At 49.3% G+C, this 21,380-nt stretch overlaps 6 protein-coding genes across 6 annotated transcripts; 4 read left to right on the top strand and 2 right to left on the bottom strand.

Annotated features, from left to right (window-relative positions):
- Positions 1-4: 4 nt before the first annotated feature.
- HD556DRAFT_1350262 (CDP-alcohol phosphatidyltransferase-domain-containing protein) lies at positions 5-2,187 on the bottom strand. The gene is made up of 11 exons (XM_041302349.1): positions 1,985-2,187; positions 1,850-1,931; positions 1,680-1,798; positions 1,577-1,624; positions 1,471-1,526; positions 1,394-1,416; positions 1,221-1,338; positions 1,085-1,168; positions 889-1,033; positions 527-841; positions 5-474 (listed from the first exon to the last, which is right to left on the bottom strand). Exons 1-11 carry the CDS (start codon positions 2,047-2,049, stop codon positions 255-257), a joined length of 1,275 nt encoding a protein of 424 aa, XP_041163585.1. The 5' UTR covers positions 2,050-2,187; the 3' UTR covers positions 5-254.
- Positions 2,188-7,045: 4,858 nt separating this feature from the next.
- HD556DRAFT_1196718 (uncharacterized protein) lies at positions 7,046-7,381 on the top strand (the record flags this gene model as incomplete). Its single annotated transcript, XM_041296289.1, has 1 exon — positions 7,046-7,381. A coding segment is annotated over one exon (336 nt), but the record flags the coding sequence as incomplete, so codon positions are not given.
- A 1,199-nt stretch (positions 7,382-8,580) lies between these two features.
- On the bottom strand, positions 8,581-11,582 carry HD556DRAFT_1288245 (uncharacterized protein). Its single transcript, XM_041299357.1, has 5 exons — positions 11,379-11,582; positions 11,028-11,318; positions 10,598-10,982; positions 9,233-10,516; positions 8,581-9,179 (listed from the first exon to the last, which is right to left on the bottom strand). The coding sequence occupies exons 1-5, from the start codon at positions 11,523-11,525 to the stop codon at positions 8,800-8,802; spliced, it is 2,487 nt and encodes an 828-aa protein (XP_041163583.1). The 5' UTR covers positions 11,526-11,582; the 3' UTR covers positions 8,581-8,799.
- A 453-nt stretch (positions 11,583-12,035) lies between these two features.
- HD556DRAFT_1534726 (uncharacterized protein) lies at positions 12,036-15,015 on the top strand (the record flags this gene model as incomplete). The annotated part of the gene is made up of 8 exons (XM_041309573.1): positions 12,036-12,242; positions 12,426-12,915; positions 13,243-13,283; positions 13,334-14,044; positions 14,094-14,382; positions 14,430-14,641; positions 14,692-14,836; positions 14,861-15,015. 8 exons carry the CDS (start codon positions 12,036-12,038, stop codon positions 15,013-15,015), a joined length of 2,250 nt encoding a protein of 749 aa, XP_041163582.1.
- Positions 15,016-15,457: 442 nt separating this feature from the next.
- On the top strand, positions 15,458-17,561 carry HD556DRAFT_1231796 (uncharacterized protein; the record flags this gene model as incomplete). The annotated part of the gene is made up of 5 exons (XM_041297461.1): positions 15,458-15,692; positions 15,742-15,932; positions 15,987-16,608; positions 16,656-16,867; positions 16,917-17,561. The coding sequence occupies 5 exons, from the start codon at positions 15,458-15,460 to the stop codon at positions 17,559-17,561; spliced, it is 1,905 nt and encodes a 634-aa protein (XP_041163581.1).
- Positions 17,562-18,607: 1,046 nt separating this feature from the next.
- Positions 18,608-20,272, top strand: HD556DRAFT_169289 (uncharacterized protein). Its single transcript, XM_041309787.1, has 6 exons — positions 18,608-19,178; positions 19,231-19,500; positions 19,554-19,607; positions 19,654-19,788; positions 19,855-20,028; positions 20,087-20,272. Exons 1-5 carry the CDS (start codon positions 18,864-18,866, stop codon positions 20,023-20,025), a joined length of 945 nt encoding a protein of 314 aa, XP_041163580.1. The 5' UTR covers positions 18,608-18,863; the 3' UTR covers positions 20,026-20,028; positions 20,087-20,272.
- Positions 20,273-21,380: the final 1,108 nt, after the last annotated feature.

Below are 21,380 nucleotides of genomic sequence, written 5' to 3'. Positions count from 1 at the left end.
GTGACTCGAGCAAGACCCGGAAACTCCGTTTAGCTAGAGTTACTTCCGGGGTACGTCTGTATGTAGAGATGACGGACCTACATCACATGGCAAATATTCTTCCAATTCATGGTGTCCGGTCTACTACACCACTATCTTTATACCCAGAGCCATGTCCAAGCAATGGTATTTGGTAAACGAAGATCTAGAGTGAACAATCATACGGCAGTGCAGACGAGAAATGTGCTCTACGTTCCAATTCTAAACTACTCGTGTCAAAGCCGTTTCACATATCCATCCTGCTGTATATCACGCGTCTCCCTCCACACGCCCTCTCCATCCTTCTTGCGCACAGTAAAACATGCGATACCAAGAAACTCCGTGATATCTCTAATGACCAGCGCACAGAAGCGTGCATACGTGATGAGCGAAACTGCTAGGGTCAGGTAGATGAACACTGCCGTTCGCTTTGGTGTTGACTGTATTAACGGCGATCTATTCTCGAATGAGCTTCCTCAACATCAGTGAATTGATATTCGATGCTCACTTGTCAAATAGGAACGGGAGTTGGGCATCGACCATCCCGACAACACTCCATAGCCACATGTTGTGCCACAGGGGAAACGGTGTACGTGTAATATGGCTCAAGATCATCCTTCCTACTTGGTGAGCAAACTGTAAGCCCCATGCGAAAAGAAACGGTAGGAAGAGTGGTGAGTGAATGATGGTGGAGTCATGGTAAGAGGGGCTCAGCAACCACAAGATCTGGAGGGTCGCGGAAATGACGAAGGGCAAGAGGTAGACGAGAGGTTTGAGACTCGACTTCCCGTCAGATCTCGTGGCTTTAATGACGTTGCGGTAACTGAGGAAGCGTTAATATATGTACCAAACGATTACTGGTGTATTCACCTTGAGACAATATTGAAAGCCAGACCAAAAGCACCGAAAACCATGAAAGACTCATTGAGACCAATGTTAGGAATGTGCTGAACAATTTGGGGTATTCTATCTAGACGGGTGAAAGTCAAGAGTTTCTTGTCCCAGAATGTAGGGCCTGTGTGGTGCGAGTGAGATCGAACGTTTTGTATATAAAAAAACCTCTTACCGAATATTCCCGTTATAACATAGATAATCACGATCATTAAGATACCCTCTACTGGACCTGAAAAAGGACCGAGGTACAATATTCCTGGATTGCAAGTCAATATATGAACACGACTTGTACATGGCACTAGACCCACCAGTATGATATTCTTCCCATGTGGTCAAGTAGAAATTTGCAAGAGTGGCTATTTGCGATGCAACAGTCCACCACGAGCGGCCAAGATTGAGCGCGCGCGACGCAAGAACAACCTCAAGCTGAAAAGCACAAAGGATAAGGCCAGATATGCAACCTGAAGTGTGGACAACGTACTGTAGTGTTGAGTGCGTCGCAGCCTATGAAAAAAAAGAAAGTTAAACGGCGACAGGCATCAGGAAACGTGCACAGACCATGATCAAACATCTCTCCTAAAGGACCGGCCATTCCCGTTCTCCGTGCCTGCTTTCTGCACTTGGATAAGCATTGATAGTGACTGGTGCAAAGGTATCCACCCACCCATCTACGGCGTCTAAACTTTGGTACATGAACAACCCGATCGCCCACCTAAGTTTCGAGGATCAGCGTGATATGAACTTGATGCAAAGAACAGAGCGCGCACGTAAAGTAGATCCATTGAGGAGGTCCTGTTTCCCCATCCTTCTCGGTCAAGTAAAGCGGGTCATAGTATAGTAGTGTGACAACATTAAAAACAACGATGCACAGGCCAAGCAAGGTTATCTGAGCAAAATTAATCTAACTGATACCAAGTGCACAGTGGTGATAACATACGGTATTTGGGGCTATGTTCAATGGAAAGAGCTTGATGAACCAATTCCAGTATGGCGTGAGGAAATAGTGCGAAACCAAAGATCTTATTCTCGAAGCTCAGTATGACAGCGAAAGAACACTTGGAACAGTACCCACTCATCTACACCTTTATAGGAATATTTTTTGAGATTTTTGAGCGCTGGTTGGGAGAGATAACCCATAGAAAAGCTGTAACTTTGCACGAGATGGTCTGTAAACAACGTCGGAAATGTTCAAATACACAGAGCAGACATGCCAACTATCTCAGTGGTTACGTAGTATGTGACGAAGCTCCAAAATTTTGCTCGGTAGACGTTAACCTGCACAGCCACTGAATAAACCTCAATCAACACCAAACGTGACAATGAGCCTGTAGTCCAGAACAAGTCCAGAATGTTCTAGGTCTAGATTGCTGCTCAGAACGTCCGACGAAATAATTCAAGTTCAGGATCATCATCTTCCAACAGCACAAACGTTATCCATTCATACTAGTACTGCTGAAGAGGGCCCGCCTTGAGCGGACTCAGTGAGCTATACAGGACATTTGTTGTATTGATCAACGAGACAACTGAAGGGTAGCAAAATCGGTTCTGCAGTGGCGTACTCTTCTCGACTCGATGTGAAAGGAGCGCGTGGTCAGTGATCCGACGCACAGCACCGAGAGGTACTTAAGACCAGGTACAAGGAACTTGCACTGCTTGAGATCACATCTCAAGGGGTGAATATCGCTCGAGTTGATCGGCTGAGTATGTCCAGACTGTGCAAGTAAAAAGTGGCAGATTGTAAGCCTGGAGCTTACAACATCAAAGAATCACGTGCCGTTTTCCCCATATATATATCGTAACGCCCTGCCCCATATACTTTAGACTCGGGTCTCCCCTTAACCACCACCTTGCTCATTTGTAACACGTTATCAAATAGACGGTTTTGTCTTGTTATTACTTGTCCGATTCGTCCAGTGTTTCCTGTCGCCACCACGACAGGCTTTCACTTTTTTTTTAACACCGACAAAAACCTCCTTTTCATTATTCAACCGCTGGGCTAACCGCCCACAACCCGACCCGCCAACCCGCCAACCTGCCTTCCTCGCGGAAGGAACCATCTGTCAAACAGCCCTTGACGACGTGTTCGCGCGCAAGGGAAGACAACCGAACTCACATACCTGAAGTCTCGAACCGTCCCATACCACCTACCCCTTCCATATCTCCGTCCTCATTAACCTCATTGTCTTCAAACAACACCAACACCACGCTCAAGAAGAAGAGAAACGATAGCGACTCTTCAGACTCTGACTCAAGCATCGCACGCATATCTTACCCGCTCACTCATACAATGGTGAAAAGCGCTACTGTTGACCAATCGGCACCGAACAAGCCACCCAAACTCTCGTCGGGTGAGCTCACGCCTGAAGTGCTTCGAGATTGGACCAATGCTTGCGCTACTTATTTCATGCATAAAGAGGTTGAGCCTAAGAATCAGGTCAAGATGATTGCGTTTGGAATGTTGGACGCACGCCTGCATACCTGGTACCTGGCACATAGAGTCGTTCTGGACGCTGGAACGTTTGAAGAATACATCGAGGCACTGAAGGACACCTGGCTAGAGATGCACTGGGATACGAGGCTCCGCAAGAAGGTGTTGGGATCCCAACAAGGCGCCCGCGCCTTCTATGAGTGGGCACTCGAGGTACAAAACCAAAACGCTCTACTGTACGGTAACCCCGCCCACCTATCCGATATTCAACTGCGCAACCAGCTTGAGGCTAACATATGCGACGACCTCACAACTGCCGTGCTTCGAGCAAAGCTCAGCGCTACTCTCACACTCAGAAAGTGGATTGAGGAGGTTCGCCACCTCGATGAGAAACGCCTTGAGGACATCGCAATGCACAGAAGAGTCGCGGAAGACTTTTACAAGTCCTCCAGACGCAGTAACCAAACTTATATAGCAAAGACGCCATCATCAAACGCATCTTCGTCATCCTCTACGACGCGCCTGGGTCCCTTGACCCTGGCCGAACGTACCCTTCTCGCGAACCATAACGGCTGCTTCAAATGTCGAAGGTTCTACGTCACTCACAGGTCAAAGGAGTGCCCCAACGGCGCGCCCGAAGCATCTTCTTACAAAGGAATAACAGAAGCAGATGCCGTCGCTGCTAAAGGGAAGAACAATAAAGTGACGAAGCAAGTCGCAGCCGTAGCACCAGTGACCGCCGTGGTGCCTTCGTCGGTCCTAGAGGAAGTATCGGATTCCGATGATGATACGTGCGTAGCTCCTTTTGAAACCGCCCATCTTATTTGGCCCTGCCTATTGGCAGGACCCTCTTCTTCTACTTTCGAACACGTGGATGCATTGATTGACCACGGGTCACATCTAGTTCTTATTGATGAACAAGTCGTAACTAGACTTGGTCTACGAAGACGGAAACTGCATGCCGAGATTGAGGCAAATTCAGCGTTTCTGGCGCCGTCGAGCACACCCTTCCGTTTCTCTGAATATGTTCATTTGGCTCCTTCGTCCCTTAATCATGATTGGACCTCTCGTACTATACGCGCTATTGTTGCACCTAATCTGGTCGTGCCCCTGCTTCTTGGGGGGCCTTTCTTATCACATAATTGCCTTCTTATAGACCACGAATTACGCACCTGTATCAGCAAGCCTTCAAATTACGATCTGTTGAACCCACCCAGCCTATCGCAGAAGACGCTAAAAGTGTTCCCTACGCGACGCGAAATGCGGCGCTTGCGCAAAGACGTGCTCCGAGAGCTCAAGGAAGTACTGACCTCCCATCTCGACAGCCATGAAACTAGTACAACGACCCCCACGACTCACGTGGTGAGCGCTTTGCGCAAACGAATTGACGTACTGGCCTTCATAGCGGCAAACAAAAAGGACCTCGATCGACTAGACTCAGAGATGAGAGCAAAATTCAGCGATCGATTCCCAGATGACATCCCTCATATCGATCACCTGCCCACTGACGTCGTTCACAGGATACGTCTCAAAGACCCCGACAAAATCATTCAGTGCCGGAGGTATAACACGCCCAGAAAGTATAGAGAGGCATGGGACACGCTTCTGAATCAGCACATAGAGGCCGGGCGACTACGACCGTCCAGCAGCCCTTATGTTTCGCCTTCGTTCTTGGTACCGAAGAAAGACCCCACAGCGCTACCACGCTGGGTAAATGATTATCGACTACTTAATGCTAACACAATCCCAGACAACCACCCCTTACCCCGAATCGACGAAATTCTGCGCGATTGCGCGAAAGGTAAAATCTTTGGGAAAATCGACATGACGAATTCCTTCTTTCAGACGAGGATTCATCCAGACGACATAAAATACACCGCTATCAATACCCCACAAGGCTTACACGAATGGACCGTTATGCCTCAGGGCGGGCGAAACGCGCCTGCGACACATCAACGGCGAATGTTCATGGCATTACGGCCTCTGATCGGAAAGATTTGTCACGCCTACCTGGACGACATAATCATCTGGTCTCAGAGCGTGGTCGAACACGTCAAAAACGTCAAGCTGGTTCTTGAAGCACTGCGCAAAGCTTCACTTTTCTGCTCGCCCAAGAAAACATCGTTGTTCTGCAATGAGATTGACTTTTTGGGCCACCACATATCAGCCGCTGGAATCGAGGCTGACACATCAAAGGTAAAAAGAATTCTGGATTGGCCAGTGCCGACATCGGCAAGCGACGTACGATCATACCTAGGACTCGTACGATACCTCGACCAATTCCTGCCGAAACTGGCGGACCATACACGAATACTAACGCCACTGACAATGAAGTCTGCGGACCACGAATGGCCTGGTTGGAACTCCTCTCACCAAACGGCGTTCGACGCGATCAAGCGACTGGTTGTTAGCCGTGACTGTTTGGGCACCATCGACCACGACAACATGGGCGATAACAAAATTTTCGTGACCTGCGATGCCAGTGATTGGCGAACAGGTGCAGTACTAAGTGTTGGAACTTCACCTGCGACTGCAAGACCTGTCGCCTTCGACTCGATGCAACTGAAGGACGCACAACTAAATTACCCCGTGCATGAGAAGGAACTACTGTCAATCGTGCGGGCGCTGAAGAAATGGCGAATGGAACTACTCGGGACGCCCTTCACCGTATATACAGACCACAGGACCTTGGAGAGGTTCATGACGCAAAGAGAATTATCGCGCCATCAAGCACGTTGGCAGGAGTTTTTCGCTCAGTACGACTTTGTGATCCAATACATCCCTGGAGAAGACAACACGGTCGCAGATGCCCTGTCTCGGTTGCCCCCAGAACATGACAATGCACCGCCATATTCAAAACGAACGTCTCGTTTGCCCTCGAAGCTACGAGAACAGGTTGGACCCGCTGCACTTGTTCTATCCATAAGCCCGGATCCGTCTCTGTTAAACGACATCATAGCCGGATACGAATCTGACCCTTGGTGCGTTCGACTGTCTCAACTAACCGACTCATTACCAGGTCTACAACGTCGGGATAAGCTACTGTACCTGAACGATAGACTGGTCGTGCCCCGCGTCGCACACCTGCGGGAAACAATCTTTCGTCTCGCACACGACGACTTGGGCCACTTCAGTTTCGACAAATCTTACGGAGCTCTGCGTCACTCGTTCTACTGGCCAAACATGCGATGGGAACTGGAGGAAAGTTATATACCGTCTTGCACGGAGTGTTCGAGGAACAAGAGCAGGACGACTAAGAAAGCCGGACCACTGCACCCCCTACCGGTGCCAGACAACCGCGGGGACTCCGTCGCAATCGACTTCATCGGGCCATTGCCCATGGAGAACGGATTTGATGGGATCATGTCGATGACAGACCGACTGGGAGCGGACATCCGACTAGTACCTTGCCGGATGAACATGACCGCTCCTGAAGTCGTGAACTTGTTTTTCGACAATTGGTATTGCGAGAACGGCTTACCACTTAACATCATTTCAGATCGTGACAAGATCTTCACCAGCCGGTTCTGGAAAGCGCTACACCGACTCACCGGCATCCACCTGAAGATGTCTACAGCCTACCATCCACAGACGGACGGCAGCAGCGAGCGGACGAACAAGACGGTGAACCAGGCGCTTCGTTACTTCGTGGACAGGCATCAAACAGGCTGGGTGAAGGCGTTACCGCGAGTTAGATTTAACATGATGTCTACGTTGAATGCTTCTACTGGTTATACTCACTTCCACTTGCATTTAGGACGCACACCGCGGAGACTGCCCCCGTTGACACCGGAGGGAGTACATGACGTACGCGAAATCTTTCCCACAGATATCAGCGGTGCACTAGAGACCATCATGTCCCTGAAGACCGACATCGCCGACGCGCACGACGCTCTGATGTCGACGAAGATCGGCCAAGCTGCCTGGGCAAACGCACACAGAGCAGAAGAACCAAAGTTCGCGGTGGACGACCTTGTATACCTCTCCACCGCGCATCGTCGGCGCGAATACCTGAACGGTAGCAATCAGCGAGTAGCCAAGTTCATGCCACGCTTTGATGGTCCGTACAAGATCATATCAGCACACCCTGAGTCCTCAACATATACACTCGACCTACCCGCGCACACCAACATCCATCCTACCTTCCACACATCCGAACTCAAGCGACACATAGCAAACAAGAAAGAACTATATCCCTCTCGCGAGCTCCAAAGGCCGGGACATATCGTGACGACAACAGGCGCCGAAGAATGGGAAATAGAGCACATACTGGACCGACGGCCATGAGGACGTGGATTCCAGTATCTCGTGAGGTGGCGCGGCTATGGACCTGAAGCAGACGTATGGATCGCCGGTAGCGAGGTAGAGGACACTGACGCGCTGGAAGAGTACAACGAGACATTCGGTTCTTCGGAGGATGGGAGAGTGTAAGCCTGGAGCTTACAACATCAAAGAATCACGTGCCGTTTTCCCCATATATATATCGTAACGCCCTGCCCCATATAGTGTTGCCGCCGGTGTGAGTTGAAATCGAGTTAACATCGACTCGACTCGGAAATTTACGCAACTCATGGCAACTGCCCCATGCGGTGTAAACATCGAGTTGCACTGCGAGTTGGTGATTGACATATCGAGAAGACTTTCCCATAAGCTTCCCTGGTATCTGATCAATGTTACTGTAAGTCTCTATAATCTTGCCGACTGTAGCTCGAGTATTTCATGCAATCTTGAGCACTTCTCCAGTGCTTTACACCTCGCCATTATACCCCGTCAATATGTCTGCCCTACTTGCTTCGTCGGTCCATATAAAATCAAAAAATTTCTACTTTTTTACACATGAGTTCTTTACTACCATGTACATACCCATAAGTCTCGCACTCATTGTTTTCACACATGGCGGTAATCGTGATTAGGATGCGGAACGAGTATATCCACTCTCATACAAAGTCGCCCTCGACATCTTACCCATACAGGCTTCCTCCGTGCCGTGCAAGCAAGCCTTCTCATCAAGCGTTCACGATATTGTAGCCATGATGAGTCATGACTGTAGAAATATATAATTCAGTTTCTGCCAAATATAGCTATTTATGCGCCAATAAATTTGACTTGCTAAACCAGAAAGAGATAGATCTGAGCCCGTTGATTGGTGGACTTAATTCCCGAACAACATCCAAACTCGCTAGTTGCACTGGTGTGTAACTCGATACAACTCGAATCGTTTACTTGTTCGAGTTCGCTAGCATCTGATATCTGAAACCGTCGCGAAAGCATCGTTCAACGATCCCTATTTGGCCTAGTCTCGGACGAGTTGCATTAAGTAACTAACTAGGCCAAAATGCGAACGGGGAACTGAATGACAACTGAATGACACAAGCGGTGCAAGATTATCATATCTAAACTTGATCAGGTGTGCAGATAATGAATTGCAGAACTAGTACTACAGGCAATACGCAAAAAATCTACATTAGATCTGTGTGCATCGTATGGAAAACCTCCTTGTCTGAAAATTTATTCAGGTAGTAATCATCACAGACCTCTAACGAGTTTGCAGCAGTTATCGTGCGATTCATCTTCGAACCATACACAGGGACGAGCTCGACGGCACAAGTAACAGCCGTCAGTGGAATGATGCTGCCAGGTCGGAAGATCCGACCTGTCTCATCCTGATGAAAGATTCGTTTCACCCTGTACATCCCAACGCTTGGCTCGTCAGCAGGCGTGGCTTTGATCTGGAAGTATTGAACGTATAAGAGAGGTGCAGCTTCAAGATAGCGAGGCAAAGTACGGCCTTTCTTGGCGGTAGGTTGGAAAACGCAACGCACTTGTGCGATGTAGACGTCTGCAGAGGTTGTAGTAGTAAGCACCTGAATGGCACCGCAGTAAAAATCTTACCATTACTCTCAGTTAATTGTACGAGAACTGCGTCACAATTCCCAAAAGGGAATGCCTCTGAGGGCGGATACGACTGGACGATTTGACTTGGCATGACAACTCGTGACTGGAAGTTGGAGAGGAGTTGTATGCGGAACTTGTTCCACGTCCTAACCGAACCTCCCCGACAGGTCCACGATGTTGTTGGGGCACCCTGGGATGACTTACTAATATACTCAGTGAGCGCCACAGCAAAGTCAGGAAGGGCGTAGGTGTACTGCAGATCGGGGACGGTAAATGATTTTCGATCAGGTGCGACCGTGACATGGAATGCAGCAGTAGCTTCTGCAGAAAGAAGTCCTGTTATGAAGTGGTTGCGGACTGGACGTGGACCATGGAAGCGCTTCTGCTGACTTGGGAGCGTGCGGGCTATCCATGCCAAGGTAGGATCTGTCTCTGCGACGATATCATCTTCAGCAGCAATGGCATTAACGAGCGGTGCGCCATGCGTCTGCAGGAGCGTGTAAAGATTGAAACGCTGCATGGTTTCGTCGCGATTGAGAATTTGAACAACCTGTAAAGTAAAACTCTTGGCTTGCCGGCTGGTCCTTTCGAATGGAAACTTGCAGTGAGTAATCAACAGCCGTTCGCTGACGTCTGCTGAGTACTGTATCAAACCACCGAGAGCTCTGATAGATCCAGCAAAGCTGTGAAACAACTCCAACTTTGGGATGAGAAAGTTGTCGATGGTTCCACGCTTGCCTCTCCGAGCACCGGCATCGAGGATGCCTTGTTTTAAGCGATGAAACTCGTCGAGGGACTGAACCATAGAAGCGATGGATGAGTCGGTGTGCACGGGGCTCTGTGCCTGATAAAAGAACTCGGTGAGGGCACGTATAGCATGAACGAAATCGGGGGTTGCATTTGTCGCGCCAGCGATAGTGGCAATCATGGTGCGTTCAATGTCGCGATGTTCCCGGCAAGTCATCTGGCTGATGTGGGAGACGCCAGAGCCAAAATGACGTGTTCCGACTCGTTTATGGTGAGCCTTGTAACGCGCATCGAGTTCCTCCTCCCCAACAACTTCCTTGCACCATTTTAGAGCATGGTCACCAAAAAACTTATGACAGGTGTGAAGGAGTTCGCCAGGCAACATATAACCAGGATCCGCAAACCTCCAATCTCTCCAAAACGGTTGATGGACGCCACTAAGCATCAACGATTTAGCTTCGACTTGGAAGCGCGGTACACTCCATGGATCAATGCGTTTGGATAGGTCGTAGATGAGCGTGAGCGTGTGTTGGCCTGTTCGAGGGGGATAGATATGAGCACTACCGAAGTCACTTTGAGTGGCCATCGTGACTGGTGATGCGTTCTTCGAGACACAAGCAACAAGCTGTGCTTCAGGAAGGTCGGCTGTGTAGGCGACAAGCGGAGTAAAACAGTGCCGGATATAACCCATGGGATCTGCCATGTATTCACCAATCTTTGTGGCAACTTTGCATCTGGCGAATATCGTGTCCATACATTTGTGGAAGAGACGGGCATGGAGGAGCGTTTGATAGTCTGCGTGAGCATCGAACTTCGGAATTGGGATAAATGCGATACAACGCCATGCATGAGCGGTGGCCTTCATTCGAACTTCGGATTGAATATTGCCAATCGTAAGGAATATTGGGTGCATTTCTAATCCTCCTGTCATCCTGGTTACGGGCGTTTTGTCAGATGCAAGAATGATTGGTACTATAGTGGCGCCTTCTGGAAGGTCATTCTGTTAAAGATTAGCGAGCAATTTCGTTTATTCAAAGATCCATACTTGAATGGTGAAAGCCCTCTCACTAGTGAAGAATTCGCCGTATTCACGCTCTGAGCCAGTCATAACAAGGTGGGGATCGTACATCATGTGATTGGAAAATATCGGGTTTGCAAAGAGATCTTTAACGACTTCAAGACCGTCACGCCAGATGAGTTCCATTGGCCTCGCAGTTGTGTAGTCGATAAACTCGAATGTCGTTGATTGCCACTGAGGGCCACTTGGCAATACATCAATCCAGCCAAATAGTTGATCTGCGCTCTTGAAGGATGGTCGGGATCTACTAGTTTTAAACTTAGGTGAAGTTCAGGCTGTTAGCCACAGTGTGGAACTGCAAAGGCGGATGCTACTCACCCAGTCTAGTTTCAGAAACTTGTTAATGTCGGTTTTGGTCAGCCGCTGCACGATGAATTCTGCTAGCTGCCATTCAGCCTGATCGACGAATGGGTATGAGGGATTTATTGCTCTGCGGCGCTTTTGGTCAGGATCATGATCCTCCATTGTCTGCAAGATATTGTGTCCCCGACCAAAAAGGTACCCTGATTTTGAATGATACTGGCCAGTTACCTCTTCCTGGCCGCTATCGCCTCGTTGGAAAGCTGGAGGAACTGGTAAGCGGTAAGTGGGTTCGTTGCTCCAACAAGAATGCACCGGATCATTGAGATGATCCAAAACAGCGAGATTTGAGACGAATTCTAGTCTGCAATTCGGGCATCTTGCAGAGGAACTACTGATCGTGATGAAGTCAGCGTGATGAAGTCAGTCAGTCACTGCTACTATTTGATGCGGCCTAACTCACCCGTTGTGATCGTGTAGTATTTCTAGTCCAGCTGCAGTGCAGCCCGAGTCAGCCTGTTCCATCGTGCTCCTGCCAGGATTCAACGTTCAACTTTCTTCAAACTCCGACCCACTTGGTTTGTTGCCTCACTGCTTGCTAAGATAGTAGCAGATACACATCCAGCTGTACTTATGGTTCCCCCATCCCTTCATATTTCGTCATCTGTATCTACTATGTCAGGATCTAGCGGATGGACTCGTGTTGAGTCCCTCTGTAATTCCAACCCTTCCAAATCAGCGGAAGAGAAGGTCATTGCTTTGACCACAGACCTCCCACATTCAGACTCTGTCCCCTTCTCGCGCTCAGCGACCTCCTCCTCAAACTCAATTCGCTCTGGTCACGAGTCCCCTATTGGCAGCTCTCGCAGCTCCCGGCGGGGAGTGCGTTCTGCAAACAGAAGCCACCCTTTCACACGTCGTCCCACCCAAGTCGGGCTGCGTTTTGCCATGAAGGCAGTCCGAAGAAATCATCACTCTGACATCACTCTTAATGATGTCATTAAGGCGAGCAAGTATTGAAGCCACTGAATAACTGATTATTTATGGTGTATTTGACTGTTACAGGGGCGAGACCTTTTTTTGAGCGGTCTCTCATCCTTCTCAGATGATACAATCAAATTAGTAGCAAATGCTAAGCACGCTGCACGAGAAAATAGCCGTCAAAAACTCCTGCAACTCGGTTGGGAGATCGAAGAGGCGAAACTCAACAAGCTAGTCCTCATAGCATTTGAGGACGAGGAGAAGCAGCGCTTGAAAATGGCAGACTCGGATTATCACCTCTTCAAGAAGCTCCTGGTGGACCGGGATATTCCGGCCCTAGACCAGGATGTCGAATGCCTTGCGGAGTCACATGATAGCGAACTCGAAGACTTAGCTACAGCCGACGAACAGCTGTTCCAAATGTCGTCCATATCATCGCTTGCTACCAAATACGTCTCCCACAGGTTCCCCCAGAACAGTAGCGATACGGAGTACGAACCTGGTGAGGAGGAACAATATGACAAGTATAATCATAGCGACAACAGTAGCAACTCGGACAATGACGAGGCGGAAGGTAGCCACGTCTCTACCCTAAAATGAAACAACTTACAAACTTACCCTTTCAGGTTGAACGTTGTCCACGAGGACGGAGTGCGGACAGATGGGCCGGCGGCGTCAATTACAATCCTTTTTTGACTCAATTCACTACTTTCCTGGCAGGTTCTGAGTTCCTATCACGAGACCCCTGATCATGATCTTTTTCAATTCTATACGTTGTATTTTAGCGCTCTGAATAACAGAAGCTTTCGTTTGATTGGCGATCGATGAGTACGTTCGCATTGGGTAAGATCAGATAACTAACGTGGATTCACACCACGAGCATCGATGAGCAATCCTCCAGCCAATTCCACTACCAGCAGGCGAAAGCCCAACCCCGCAAGAGTACGTACGATCTAAATTCTGTTCGCTCTTCTTTCCTGACTGCCGTGTAGAAAGGTTTCCGGCCTGGAGTCAATTCAGAACTCAACCCCAGTGGGCAGCCAGTCATCACTCAACTCAACCTACTCGGTGATCGCGTACAAACGCCTGAACAATACCAGGTTCAGATGAATCCCTCCATGCAGCATCCCACGCATTCCCATCAAGCATCAACGGCACCTCAGCCCCAACAGTATCAACTACCGGTACCACAATATCTGCCGCCCCCACCCCATCAGCACCAACCCCAGCACCAACCTCCCCAGCAGTATGAGCCTCCGCCGCCGCCCCAGTACCAACCTCCCCAGCAGTATGAGCCGCCGCCGCAGCCCCAGTACCAACCTCTCCAGCAGTATGAGCCGCTGCCGCAGCCCCAGTACCAACCTCTCCAGCAGTATGAGCCACCGCCGCAGCCCCAGTACCAACCTCCCCAGCAGTATGAGCCGCCGCCGCAGCCCCAGTACCAACCTCCCCAGCAGTATCAAGCTCACCAGCGGTATGAGCCCCAGCAGCATCAACGCCACGAATGGAACACGGGTACGGCGCAGTCGCAGGCGTATGCAGGCGCATTCGCACTTCTCCAGGGTGAAGGATCAAGGCTGCCGTCACAACCAGATCTCGGGAGCGGGTCTATGGCCCCATGGGGGGTTTCGCGACTCATTGCCCTTGCACCCTACCATGTGGGAGAGAACGTCCGTGGAGAGCAAACCCAAGGCGTTATTCGTGTAAGTGATCATTCCTCCGAGCTTGAATACTAACTTAGTGACTATACAGCGCACAAAACACGTTTCGGACAGCGGGAGACGACGACAAAAGACGAACCTACCTCCCACACCCATGATACCAGTAGCCAATGCGCCCGAGGAGCCTGCAGCACCTATTTCGACGCGCATCGCACTCGATTCAAAAGAGGTGCGACAGTATAAGGAGCTCGCTAAAGAGAAACTTCGGGGCTTGATCGTTACGGTGGCTGCTAATACTGACGGTGCTCCGAATGACGCAATGCGCAACACGATGATCGAAACCGCGCTGCAAAACGCACGAATTGAGCTCTACGGTCAAGGTATGTTTTATTTGTTTCGAAATCATCTACTACTGATAAGTTACTAGTGGATATCGAGAACATCAAAGGTATACATAACTACATGGTGGCTTCATTAGCAGACATGCGACGCGCTCTCAAAGTACATGCGCTCAATACCGTTCCGCTAGGCTACAGCCTCCGCCTACCTTTATTTTCCCTGCTCGACGAGGCGGCGCACAAACGGGACACAATCCAAACGCTGCTAGACGGAGGGAGGTACCTACATTTGTATGAGCAGGTACCCGTTTTTTTATCATCAGCGGGACTGTTTCTCACTCACACCTGCAGACTGTCGACGACGTGGATATCGAACGGCTACTCGAAAACGAGGTCCTCGTCAACATGGTTATCGACGTGTTGATCGGAGGTTGGGACGCCAACTTGGAAGGCCCAATGGACCGAGTGTTCGCATCCTGCGGCGCTGCGATCTATTGTGTGCTATATGCACATCGCACAGGCCGATTCACTGACGTGTCAGTGAATTCGGCCACGTTCGACGATGCATACCAAGATATCATGGCGATCGTTCGAACTATTCGTGCTTCGGATGTCTTGAGTGCGAGGTTTGATGGGGTACAGCAACAGGTTGGCCTCCGAGTGGCCAACCATTAGCTCAGTAGTACGACGCGCTGATAATAATAATCTTTCACATCTAATCACATCGAATTCCGTAAAGTTTACGACGTAAATTCGACGTCCGAGTCCTCCACCAATCGCCTGAGTTCGCTACTGAAGTCGTAAGTGTTCGTAAGTGTTCGTAACGCGCGTAGGTTAAGCGTTCATTTCAGTCGTTTTGCAGATGTAGCACCGCATCACACCGCGTCGACTTGCGGCAACACTAGCCCCATATACTTTAGACTCGGGTCTCCCCTTAACCACCACCTTGCTCATTTGTAACACGTTATCAAATAGACGGTTTTGTCTTGTTATTACTTGTCCGATTCGTCCAGTGTTTCCTGTCGCCACCACGACAGGCTTTCACAGATCCGGGAAAGTATAAAAAGGACATTACAACTCCGCGAGTATTGGAGACTTAGTCTTGACTTGATCAACGATGCTGCACGAACTGCCTACAGAGATCGCTCTCTACATAGCATCCTATCTCCCATTACAATCTATCCGCAATATCTCGCTCGTGTCCAGAGCATGGCACGGTCTGATCACAGAAAACGTCCAGGCAGTTCACCGCAAAGCAGCCATCCTACATCGCTTCGTCCTCCATACCGATCTTCAGGCTGATTCCTCTGGTCAAAAACCAGATACAAAGAAGATAGACTGGTTTCAACTCTGTCTGTGCTTCTCCAAGTGCAGCTGATACCTTTTGACCATCTCTGCTAGGTCAAAGACGATTGCAGATCGAGAGGGGTTGGCGAGGCAAGGCTCCGTCCATCGCGAGGGAGCTGAATTCCACCGGCAAATTCGTGCATCGAATAAAGGTTGACCAGAAGGAGAAATTCGTGATGACTACCCGCCACAATGGAGGCCTCTCCGTGACCGATTACGATACTGATCGCGTACTTTGGGCAACAGTAAGTCGTCTGACATGCCCGTCCACCCCATCCTGAACCATTCCGACAAAACAGACTCACGTAACCGATTACGCTCACTGCGAATATGACCATGGCTACATCATCCTCAACCGTCACGATGATAGCAAGGAAGTATGGCGCTACGCCCGTGACTTTCAAGACTCTGAAATCCCAGAGGTCTTCAAGCCTGACGAGTCCATGATCGATGCATCGCACGAAGCTGCTCAGCGTCATGCCTCCCCAACAAATCATGGCCATTTCAGACCCTGGGCTCTCCTCCACATGCCAGAGCCGACCCGTGCATTCCGCTTCTCGTACCCAACGCTGCTTTCGGCCGGCGCAAATTACGCTTATTTGTGGGACGTGCCGACTTCCCATCTTGTTGAAACGATCAGCAACATTCAGGCGCCCAATCAAGATGGGACCCTAGGGACCCTCTGCTACGTTGAAGTCAATGACCAATACGCTTTCTTCTGCGGGTCTAATCAACTACGCATCTTTGCAAGGGGCGGTGGTGCCTTGGTCTATCACCTGTGCATGAAAGATTTGCAGCGCATCAACTGGGATGTGCTTCCAGATAATAACGATGACCCGTGCCCTTCATCGCTCTTTCAGCCCCAACGACTTCATGAGGCATATCACGTCTCTTCCACATCTCCGAGCACATTTGTTGCGGGTAAGGTCTATACGTCGATCCATATCATATACTCATCATGTGCGCAGCCCATGTGTCCACCTCGGGCAAGGACATCGCAGTCCTCACCGCATCAGGGATCTTCATTTGGATTCCGGGCTTTGAACGACTCTTCCATCGCGAGGTCACTCTTGGCGATATAGCAACCTTCCTCAATTTCAGCGCCTCCAGAAGCGACGTCCGAGATACCTCTGTCTATCTGGCCCTCGGAGAATCAAATGAAAAGGCCGCAATCGCAACTGTAAGTCTCCCTTCCACACATGGGCTTCTCAGCGCTAAACCTATCGCAGCGCAAGGGTTTGTTTATAGTGTCTCTAGACCCTGAAATCAGCAAGTTGACTGCGGAGGCACCTCGCCGCCCTGGCCTATCCGTCTGCCGCATAGCAAAATACGACGACAGCCGATACCTATCCTCTATATCATGTCTGCAAATGACAGATACCGGCCTCTTCTTCAACTGGTACCCGTCCTTAGAGCAAAGCAGACCTGCTCAGCCGGCACGGCGCATGATGGTGATCCCGCCTCCGCATCATGGGCATCTTCCGGTGCCTATTCAGGTTATGCCGCCGCCCCAACCTCAACCTCAGCATACGAATCAGGTTCATGCACCTGTTCAAACCGTGTTGGCTGTTGGATTGGAGGGGCAGAGTGATCACCTTCCTGGGCTTGACCCCATTGAGTCTAGTGATGATGATGAGATAGGGGAAGATGTAGTTCCTGATCCACCTTCTCCCATTATCGTCGACGAAGCTGGTCCGCCCCCGTTGGTCGAAACGTACGAAGAGGAAGAGGTCGAGATTGATGGAGGAGATCTCGTAGTGGACGAAGACACAGATGATTCTGAGATGGAGGAAGCGGAGGATGAGACGATTGATGATCTTCAGTTCGGTGGTGATGGTAAGTGGTTATCGTGTCATTGTGAGTTCTTGATCTGACATTTTACCTTTGGTGCAGGTTTTATGCAGGTGATCGTGAATGATTGGTTCCTTCCTATTAGCTCGAGCACGGTGCACTACATACATGTTTGACGTGTCAAAATTTGTAGTTTTTTACAGAATGTAATCAAGGTGTATTACAGTACTTGCAATTGGAGAATGGAATAATCTGGGGCGGGTACGATGAACCCATGGTCCACCCTTGTTGCGATTGGCCCAGACATAAAGAGGAATGCACGAATTCAACTGAAGATTCGAAGCAAGTATCTGTCTTCATTTCAGGGTGACAGAATGATCAGCTTTCTACCCCGCTCGCAATGCTGCAGTGGAGAGATAAAGCTTAAGTTTGATGGTGATCATGATGGTCAAAAAAAGAACATGCTGTACAACGCACAGCCATGAAAGATAAAGATAGCAAGCCCATCAATTACGGTATCGTTCCTCGTACTTGACAACATTCGTGTAACGTGAATACCCTACACGAGCATCCCGCGCTGATGAACTGACGATTGGCCCAAACAGGAAAAGTACAGTGGTTCTCGAGACTTGGCAACGTGAGGACAACTCACCAAACACTATCCATAGGATACAACCGCCATGGCTTCCAGCTTGAAACAACCCGCTATAACAACAAACGCATCGGTTCTGACACCGGTGATGACCTTGGAGGGACATAAACCATATGTGATACCCGAATTCGATGATCGCGAGCTCAAATTCATTTCATACATTTCCTATTTCCCCGACGGCAAGCAAATAATCAGCGGATCATGCGATAAGACGATTCGGCGATGGGACCTGCGGGAGGGTAAGGAAATCAAGGAAGCTCGGGAAGATTTCCAGTATGATGTAAATGGAGTGGGAGTGTCAAGGGATGGTCGATGGGTTGTCACTGTAGTTGATGGGGTGCTCAAAGTGTGTGAGGTCGAGACAGGGATCGTGAGAACATTTCATGATGGCTGTAACTGCATTGATATCTCAGTGGACAACTTGCTAGCGAGTGCGTCATACGATGGGATACGGATATGGAGCCTGGACACGGGCGAACTCGTGGCTGGTCCATTCAGATTTAGTGGTACATCTGTGGACGCACTTGGACTCTCTCAAGACTCTCAGAAGCTGGCGGCGACATTATTGGATTGGGAGTCCAAGCAATCATACCTTGAGGTGTGGGACGTCCAACCACAGAAATTGGTTGTCACTAGAAAAAGATCTATCACTAGCCTCTTCTTACGATCGCTGGTATTTTGGACAACAAAAGGCAAATTCATCACAACCTTATTCAGCAGCTTGGATGACGACATGACAATCTATGAGTATGATGCATCGACGCTCAAGACTGTCGGAGATTCCTTCCAAGGGCACACCGACCTCATCAGGAACCTAGCACTTTCATTTGATTGTCTTCTTCTCGCCAGTGCTTCCGACGACAACACCATCAAGCTCTGGTCCTTTGAGTCTCGCCAACTCCTCGCCTCGTTCGATGTCCAAGCTCCCTTTACCCTAATACTCTCACCTGACTCACACCAATTGGCTTACACGACACTTGATGAGGCTAGAATCTACGTATGCGATATTCCAGCCAATATTTTTGCTAGTATTGGTCTTGCAAAAGAGGTTTGTATTCACCCACTGGCATTCATGATTCGCGTGCTAAAATCTCTTGCAGACAAGCGCCCACCTCGCTAAACTGCTTGACGTATGTGGTCCTGCTCTTTTACTTATCTATTCATTCCATTGTCTATCGCAGTCTGACGCAACACGTCATCCCGTACGCCGTAAACCAGCAGTATCAGTCATACCTTCCGTCCCCCGCCCGCTAGCAGTTGCAATTGAACCCCGGCGACCCATTATCATTGGATTTTTACGCAAACTCCTCCCTTCTCGTACGGATATGGCTCGCCCTATTCGCACCAATGAACCCCGCAATCCCCTGGACGTATGTCTCTTTCATCTATCTTCTTCACAGCTGACTCGACGGTCCCCTTGCAGTTCCCTGCTACAGCACCCTTGCCTCGTCCAATTGTAAATCCCCATGATGATAATGTGAGTAGGGACCACTATCATTACATATTCGACTGACATTTTCTAGTATCGGCCACCGACCACCCAATCCTCTGCTCCTACTCCCACAACCTTCAAATCTCGCCTGTCAACCTGGTTGTCACTTCAAACAGGTCGTGCATCCACAGCTATCGTTGATGTTCCTCTCGCGCAGGGTAAAGAGGTGTGTGCGACTGTTTTCTCGGTTTTCAGTGCTCATATATCAATTTACAGCGGAACGCTGCCGCAGGTGCTACACGCCGCAAAAACGATGAATGGATACCTGATGAAGACCATGTTTCTTCTTCTCCTTCGCCCAATCCAGATTCGCAACAGCCGATCACAGCAGGGCAGGTCAGAACCAATGCAGGAGAACATGGAGGCAGCCGGCTGTGTTTCTGCTTTTAGATTGACTTTTTGAACGGTACTGTAACGAGTTCATGGCAGACACCTTGCTAATTAGAACCTGCTTATATGCATAGTGTATCTTTACAAGATGTAAGGCATATCACAGTGTATCTTCGTTTAGAGGACTCGGATATTTGCTTGTATACACTTGAACGGCGAAAATCTTACGCAGAGTTTGAAACACCAGCGCTAATCTATCGTCAAGGCAGGCACAATACAGGGATTTCATCACAAGCCAGAAAGGGATGGAACATGCTGTACACGCAATGCATAGTCTTGAGGATGGGCGTCAAAAGATAAGGAGGTAGTCAGATGCGCCCATCACACACATCGATGGTATTGCTCTTCGTCTATACTGGTATTCTCAGGGTGAGTCATCACACGAATACCACATCTGAGATATAAGTGTTCTGCACTGACGAACTGATATCATTAGCTTATTCTTGTAGACAGACAAGGACATGGCCTACAGCTCAACCCAGCACGATGCAGCAGAAAACACGTCGATCCTGACACAGGTCTTGGTCATGACCTTTCACGGTCATGCGCGACCCAACCGTCAGAGCGCCCTTCGAAGGACACTCACGTCGTCCGTGACTCCGTGGTCTAGCACTCTCTTCTGACCGCATACTTCTCGCCAGCAGTTCAATCGACAACACCATCATGATAAAGCTGTGGGCCTTTGAGTCTTTTTAGCTCCTCGCTTCATCCGACGTCTATTTCACTGGCAGGTCTCATGCATCCAATTACAGCCGAATGCTGCAACGGGTGCTACCATCAAAGGCGACGACTCGGGATACCTGATGAATGCTATGTTCCTTCTACTCCTTCCTTGAATGCCGAATTACGACAGCCATCACTCAGCAGCTCCTTTTACTCGGTGACCACTGACCTCTTTCATTACACTCTACTGGTAAGTTACATAACTTCAGGCAGCATAATGTCTCGCAAATTCTGCGCCATGAATCTACCATGGCCTACCAGCCTTCAAAGCTTCACGGATCCCGGACTTTTTTGCATTCGAAACCGTGCTAGTGTTTCGGGTCAAAAGGATGGCTGCAGGTTTTAGCCAAATAGTTTCGTGCATTCCGTCTTCTGCCTACTGTTTGTACAAATCAGATACCACTATGTAGCCATCTATTTACGAAAACTGCTAGCAACACATGGATTATTTGCATATCTCGTGCCGCATGCTCATTTGAACTACTCTTATGATGGCACAACGACTGGATACGCGATAGAGATTATGTTCCTTCTACTCTTCACCAAGTACCGAATCACGACGGCCATCCTCAGACTTTAGCAAGGCAGATCTCAATTGCCCACAATAAACTTGTCATCGAAGTGAACACAACTCAACTTAGAATA

The sequence above is a fragment of the Suillus plorans genome (genome assembly GCF_016647745.1).
Source record: "Suillus plorans strain S12 chromosome Unknown HD556scaffold_12, whole genome shotgun sequence".
Taxonomy (NCBI): Eukaryota; Fungi; Basidiomycota; class Agaricomycetes; order Boletales; family Suillaceae; genus Suillus; species Suillus plorans.
Note: the sequence above shows the minus strand (reverse complement) of the source record. Positions and strands in the feature narration are given on the sequence as shown.